The sequence below is a fragment of the Thalassophryne amazonica genome, chromosome 1 (genome assembly GCF_902500255.1).
Source record: "Thalassophryne amazonica chromosome 1, fThaAma1.1, whole genome shotgun sequence".
Classification (NCBI taxonomy): Eukaryota; Metazoa; Chordata; class Actinopteri; order Batrachoidiformes; family Batrachoididae; genus Thalassophryne; species Thalassophryne amazonica.
The window spans coordinates 66,645,717-66,653,071 of record NC_047103.1 but is presented as its reverse complement, the minus strand read 5'-3'; the positions used below and the strand labels follow the sequence as shown (position 1 = coordinate 66,653,071).

The window sequence follows — 7,355 nt, the reverse complement described above, 5'->3', positions numbered from 1 at the left end:
TGCACCACTGGGGAAAAGAAGGACCTGTCATCAATGGACACATAACTTGATGGATTCTGTTGTCCTGACATCTTTTTACCATATATAAATTTTGTTTTTGTTGAAAAATTATATAATTTTCTTGCAAATTTGATGAATCTTCTTTTCTGGAATAACACAAGAACCTGTATTTCTGTGTGCCTCCTTGACCCCTCTCTCAAAATAAAAAGATGTCAGGACAACAGAATCAATCAAGTTACGTGTCCAGTGATGACAGGTCCTTCTTTTCCCCAGTGGTGTAATGGTTTGAGAGAGGGGTCAAGGAGGCATTCTATGTGAAACAGTTGAAACCCAGCCTTAACCAGGGAGGAGGTCTGAGACATGCTCTGTCCCTTGTTTACAATGGGGTACTTCAGGTCAAAGGAGTTTCAGTCTTTTGTTCATGGTAATGAGTCATTCACATCATCAGGAGAGTCGTCAAGGGAGCCATCAGGAAAGGCGTCCATCCCATCATTAGGAGGGACCGCTGCCTTGTCATTAGGAAGGTGCTAACTAGAGCACAATAGTTGCTCATTAGAGCTATTGTTTAGTCACTAGCCTATAGCAGTCTGCCTCTCGGTAGGAGGGGTCTGGTTAGGTTTAAAACTCCAGCTTGTGGCTTCTGTTTATTCTTCTTTACAAGAGTCAAGACAGAAGTCAGACTACCAGAGCAAGAATTTTAGCTGAGGAAGCTTCTGCGATTTGAAGCGAAACGTCCTCGTGTCAAGCAACCCAGTCCAGTCGAAGATTCAAGCTTCTCTACTACAAGAACCTATACTGTGGGGATTGAACAGCACTTTTTAAGACCTGAATATAGATAAAGATATCGATAAAAATACATAAGCATACCAAGCAGCAAATGTCAGCTCTCCCACATTTGTCCGTGAACAAAGTTACACACACCACATGCACAGACAGAGACAGAGCTTTTTGTCTTTTCTGCATTCTGCTGCAAGCAGGTGCTTTTATTTTTACACACCCACAAACAAAGAGAGTGGCAGAACACATCAAATACACTACACTTCTCACTCATGGTAACGGTAACATGACACTTAACTGACTAAACCAACTAAATTACAAAAACACAATAACTCAATAACATTAACAACGCTGTTAAACTAACATGAACCACAATTACAACATTTAAGACTCCAAAACCCCGCACATCCATTGTTCATTGTTGTTAGTTGGTAATTTCTCCAAAAGTATTAGTCCTATCAACTTTCCATTTTTGCAGCATTCATCTGTGACTCAAAATACATAAGCATACTAAACGGCAAATGTCAGCTCTCCCCAGTATCGCCGTGATCGAAGCAATGCCAATATATATATATATATATATATATATATATACAGTATAAAACCACACACAGAGCTAGCTTGAATTCAGCTTGACAGGAATTTAGTTTGGACATGATGAGCTAGATTTGAAAGACAGTTCTGAATGATATCCTGTTAGAAAGCAAGATGGATTGCCAACCTCAATCTGAACCCGTGTTTCTGTGTTAGGCCTGTGATGGACTGATGACCTGTCTAGGTGAACTTTGCTTGTCATCCATTCAATGCCGGGATAGGTTCTAGTCCCCATAACCGTACACAGGATTGATACTGAAGATAACAATTGTTTACAAATCTGTGAACACTTCCTGGATTTCACTTGAACATCTTGTCCCATAAACACAAAATTATGCCTTTGTTAGGCATTGAAATATTCAATACATGCTCAGCATGAGCTTGCAATCTCGGATTGGTTAATATTCAGTTTATTCACTGAGAAGATGCCTTATTTATTCATGAATACAGGTCTAAGCGTTTTGTTTATTTTAAGTTAAGTGTACCGGACATTTTAGATATGGAGTGCAAATTTAGGATTCATATTTGAAATAAGCTTTGCCAGAGTATTTTAATCCAAATGATCCTGAGAGGTTTGGAAATGAGATTCTACTGTCATGTATAATCTGCTTCTATAATGACTTCCCTGTAAAAAGGGTTAGCCTGAGCCCCCAGGGGTTTGCTAAGTAACTGTGTCAGAGAGCCACGACTCCTCACTATTAACACAGCTGTCTTCTATAAATACACTGGGCAGCCCATTAACCGAACGTTTGTCTTTACTGTAAACACAGACTTATGTATTCCGTATCCAAGTTAAATGCTTGATTGAAATTTGGGTCGTAACAAATCAACCCAACAAAAATATTACATTAACCACTTAGGTATGATGACTATTATTATATGCAGTCCCTCCATTTTCAAAACCCATAAGTGATTGGAAGAACTACATACGAGGTCTATTAGACAATAAACCGACCCTTTTATTTTTTTTTTTAACTATATGGATTTGAATGACGTGCAATTCCACCAATCATGCTTGAACCCTCGTGCGCATGTGTGAGTTTTTTCACGCGTCGGTGACGTCATTTCCCTGTAGGCAGGCCTTGAGTGAGATGTGGTCCCGCTCTCTCGGCTGAATTCCTTTGTTTCACACGCTGCTCCAGATGGCATGCGTTGCTTTATCAAAAAATTTTCTGGACCTGTGAGGAATATCCGAGTGGATACTATTCGAGAAATTAAGCTGGTTTTCGGTGAAAAGTTTAACGGCTGATGAGAGATTATGGAGTGTTTCTGTCGGTGTAAGGACTTCCCAACATACTGCGTTCTCACGGTGCAGGACTACTTTGTGTCCCTAGTGTTAATAAAAAGTCTGCAGGTCACAGAGTGTTCTCTTATCTTGCCCCTGTTTTGTGGAATGATCTCCCTGTGTCAATAAACCAGCCAGATTCTGTAGAGACTTTCAAGTCCAGACTTAAGACACAATTTTCTCCCTTTCATATGGCTAGCATACTGGCATAGAATGGTACTATGTTTCCTACCCTTTTAAATTAATTTTATTGGTTAACAGAGCAGGTTTCGGCCTCAACTTTATCAAAAATCTGGGTGTGTTAGTGAAGCTTCGGGCTAGTGACTGGTGATCAATCACCTTAATATTTCTTCTGCTTTCCTGTTGCTTAATGCTGAGGAATTATACCTTAAGTGTAGTTTTTCTTGCTGACTGATTCCACTTTCTGTTGTGTGGGCCGCTGAAGAGGAGGTACTGCTGGCCTCCACCAGAGGGCGCCCTGCCTGAAGTGCGGGCTTCAGGCATGAGAGGGTGCTGCCGCCTCTTCAGGACAGCTGTCAATCATCATCTCCAACAGATGTCATTCATCAACCACTCCATAAAGCTGGATGACATCTCCACCTCGCTGCCAAGATATCTTCAAGCGAAGAAGGTAAAACTCTCAGCCGTGTCTGTGCTGAACGCACTTATCATTGTCTTTTGAAACATTTGCAGGAGTACTTGTTATCTTCAGTCAGCTGGGAGCTGGGTTTTGGACGTAGAAGAGTGACGGACTTCACTCCTCTTTCCAAACCAGAGAAGTAACAGTCGGTCTCTGCACGTTTCTGTGTTTTTGTGTCGGAGGTGGAGATTCTCCCACAAAAGGAGAAATCTAACGGATCTGACTGTGTTACTGGGTGTGCACACACCCACTCTTGATTGTTTCTGCTTCCTGCCAGCAGTACCAGATCCGACAGCCGGAGACGGTGACCACCTGGGGACTCGGGACTTGGCGGCTCCAGTATTCTCCGGGTTCGGTGGCGGTGGAAATCGTGTGGGTTCCGGCTCCTCTCTGGACGGACGTCTTCTATCCTCGAGCCTGCCCACACATCACCTTTGTAGATTGACTACATACAAATTCTGTAATCGTCTGTATTTCGTTGTGCACATTCACAACAGTAAAGTGTTCTATTTTCGGCTCATTCATTGTCCATTCATTTACGCCCCCTGTTGTGGGTCCGTGTCACTACACTTTCACAACACTTTCTCTTTCTCTCTGTCCGAGATGCGGCTGGATCCACATGCTGGATTGGATGATTTCTATGACGGACATAGGATGGACTGTAGGAACAGATCTAACAAGTGGCTGGATGTAAATGTAGCAGGCAATTTCTAGCACCACGTTGTGGTGACTGACACAAGCAACTTCTAATACTTCATGGTGGAGTAGCACAGAGAAGTATTTTCTGAAAAAGATGTGAAATTTCAGCTAGTTTGCCAGAAGGCACAAGAGACATAAGCCACCTCATAAGCTCACCTCCTGCCCCTGCTTTGATGTATTAGTTATGTTTTTTCATCATGTGGTTATTTTCTGTTCTCGTTTTGCTGTGTTACTTTGTTTTGTTACTTTTCATTCTTGAGCCATTATCCAGTTCCATTCTAGTTTTGTTCGTCCCATTTGTGTTTTCATTATTAGATCATTGTTTATCACTTGTTTGTTTTACTTGCTGTTTTCATGTAGTTTGTTTTTCTTATAGCTCATTTACCACCTTGTTTTCCTAGTTTAGTTTTGCTTAAGTATTTATGTTCCATTTTCAGTCCTCATGTTCATACCCTGTTCTTGGTTATGTTATTCTGCCCTCAGTTTTTATTTTACTTTTGTCCATAGTTCTCAGTTTCCCTCATGCCCAGTTAATTAGGTTCACTCCACGCCCTGCACCTGCCATTATGTTTTTTCCCCTCACTTTGATTCAGTCTGTTTTGTTTCCATTCACTCACGCTCTTGTACCGGCTCACGTGTCTCTGTCTATTACATCACGTCACTTTGCGCACTCCCTTTCTCACTGTCTTGCCCCATCCATACTCTTTGTTCACTGGCCACGCCTCCTTTCTAGAGCCTTCTCTTCACATGCACCTTGTTAACACTTGCTTATTTAATCTCCTCCCAGCTATCACACCTTTGCCAGTTTGTCGTTGTTCTTAGCACACATTCCAGCCTTTTGATCACAGTCCTGTTTTGTTTATCTGTGTACCGTCTTCTGCTTTGTATTTCTCGACCACATCTTTTGCCTCATCCCGGACTACTGTGTTTTTCTCATGCCTCTGACCCCTGCTGAACAATGACTGTGTTCTTGCCTGATCCTGTTTGTACCTCCGCTACGCTGCTTGATTGCCTGTGTACCAAACCCAAGACTGGAATAAAGACAATGATTTCTTATACACCAAAGCCTGGTTTGGGAGACTGCATTGCGGGTCCAGCTGCTCCTGGTGCCAGGCTGCTGCCCAATGTGACAACAAATTGGTCATAACATGGTCCCCACAGGCTCCACTCCGTCCACAGACACTCTTGCCACGAATCCAGACATTGAGGAGACAAAGAGCATTTTTTAGGACCTCTCTTTTTTTTCATCTGTTTTCATGACTGTTATGCGCCCAGAGAAAAGTTTGATTATTTGGAGCAGGCCTGGGAGTGGCTGAATTCGCAGCCATGGTTTTTTGACTTTTTCCTTGAGCTACTGAGCGATTTTTTGCAAACAGAAACAGAAACAGAAAGATGAAGCACCCTGAGGCTTACCTGCCTTCTGATGATGATGAGGCTGACTGGGTTGATTTGGAAGAGGATGATAATTCAGAGTCAGAGCAGTCAGCACTCCAGGACACGGCTACTGTATTATTTAAAATACAGGACTTATTTTTTGAGTATCAGGACTGCCGCAGTCAGTGGAGTAAACAGCAGATTCTCTCAGCTCTTGAACAGATCATTTATTCCAAGCCTGATTTGTTAACCACTTTCCCAGAACTGAAGGACATTAAAACACAGTTCCAGCAGGGTTGAGTGCCTCCATGTATAGAAGACCCAATGGACTTTTTGGTTGAGTCTGAAATTACTGCCGCCTACTGTGATGAACCACGAATAATCACACTCTCAGATGCCGCCATTGCACCTCATCAGCAAGCAGAAACACATAAGCTGACCACTTACCTCCTGCCGTCAGTTCCAGAAATGCAGCCTGTGATACCAGCCTCGTTCCAGACTCCTCCAAAACTTGCTCCACGAAGAAACCGAGTGGTGTCCCAGGTCAGGCCTTCTGATCCAGTGGAGCAGCACGTCCCGGTCACAAGCACCGCAGCTCGTCAGCTCCATGACATCCCAGTTCCTGTGCCTCAGAAAAGACGGGCACCTCAGCCGACATCGCCTGCTTCTGCCTCGGAGATTGCTCTGTCAACAAAAACCGACTTCCCACTGGCAGCCACACCCACCAGTCCTTTGGGACAGTCCGAGATCGCTAAGCTGCCAAATGGGCCTTCGGGAACATGCAGGTCACTAACTGCGGTTCCAACCAAGAGAACCATGATCCCAACCTCTCTGGGAACCTCCACATCTTCTGCTGCTCCTGTCAGTTCGGCTTCAGCATGTCCGGCTGCAGCCTCTCCCGTGGAATCATCTGTATCTACGAACACAACGCCGCCTGCAAGCCCCGCCTCCTCAAGCACGTTGGTGGTTACTTCTTTGGCATTTCATGGACCAGCGGCGTCATCCTCACTAATCGGATCCACCTCTGGAAGTAGTGTTGCAGCTACTTCAGTAACGCCACCCGGACCTGCTCTTTCGACGGCTCCAGCTGGCTCTGTCTCTGCGCACACCATGATTGCCTCATCGATACCTTTGTTTACAGCTGGCTCTACATCATCAGCAAGTGACTCGGCTTCAGTGGGCGCCGCTGCAATGTCGCTGGTGACGTCACCCAGTTCTGCAGCTAACGTGATGCCAGCCGAGACGCCACCTGCTATCAAGTTAGCCTCCACATGTTCCACCATTTTACAGCTGTTGGAAGAGTCGGAACACATCCTGCTTCACGACCAGTAAAGGGATCTGAGAGCACTGTTCACACGCACACACAGCTGCACAGTTCTGCCATCCCAGACCCTCTACAGCTGGCTCCATTGTCTGTGTCCTCCTGGAAGCTGGACACAGACAAGGACAGCATTAAAGGGATGGTCAGTGATTTTTCTTTTTGTGTCTGGTTTATGCTGTTCTGTTTCACTGTCAGTGAGTCTGTTAGAAGTCTGCTTTCAATGCCACGTATCAACCTGAAATGGTTTTCTTATGAATCTGTCAAAGGTCTGTCACAAGCACCATTCCTGAATCTGAGAGGGTGTTTTTGTAAATTTATGGAGAAACTGCCTACGTTGCCACGACACATTTTGAAATGTGTTACATGCAAGCTCTTACGATTGTTGATTACCACATGTGTAATGCTGAGCTGCAGGCAAGTTGTTTTCTTCAGTTCCTTCCCTGAAAGAGTTTATCAGTTTGGGAGATGCAACTCCATTCAAGCTGGTGCCAAGTCCAGTCAGTGGGTTCTGGCTTGTTTTCCCAGTTCTGCTCACGTTATGAACTTATCAGGAAGGAGCATTTATCATTTGTTCCTTTGGAAGGAAATGATTCTTAAGATTAGCTCATACTCAGGAGTTATGTCATGTTTTGGGTTGTGTTCTGCATCTCACAATTGGGCGCAGG

At 44.2% G+C, this 7,355-nt stretch overlaps 1 protein-coding gene across 1 annotated transcript; it reads left to right on the top strand.

Moving 5' to 3' along the window:
• The first annotated feature begins 5,693 nt into the window (after window positions 1-5,693).
• On the top strand, window positions 5,694-6,701 carry LOC117506971 (flocculation protein FLO11-like). Its single transcript, XM_034166679.1, has one exon. The coding sequence runs from the start codon at window positions 5,694-5,696 to the stop codon at window positions 6,699-6,701; it is 1,008 nt and encodes a 335-aa protein (XP_034022570.1).
• Window positions 6,702-7,355: the final 654 nt, after the last annotated feature.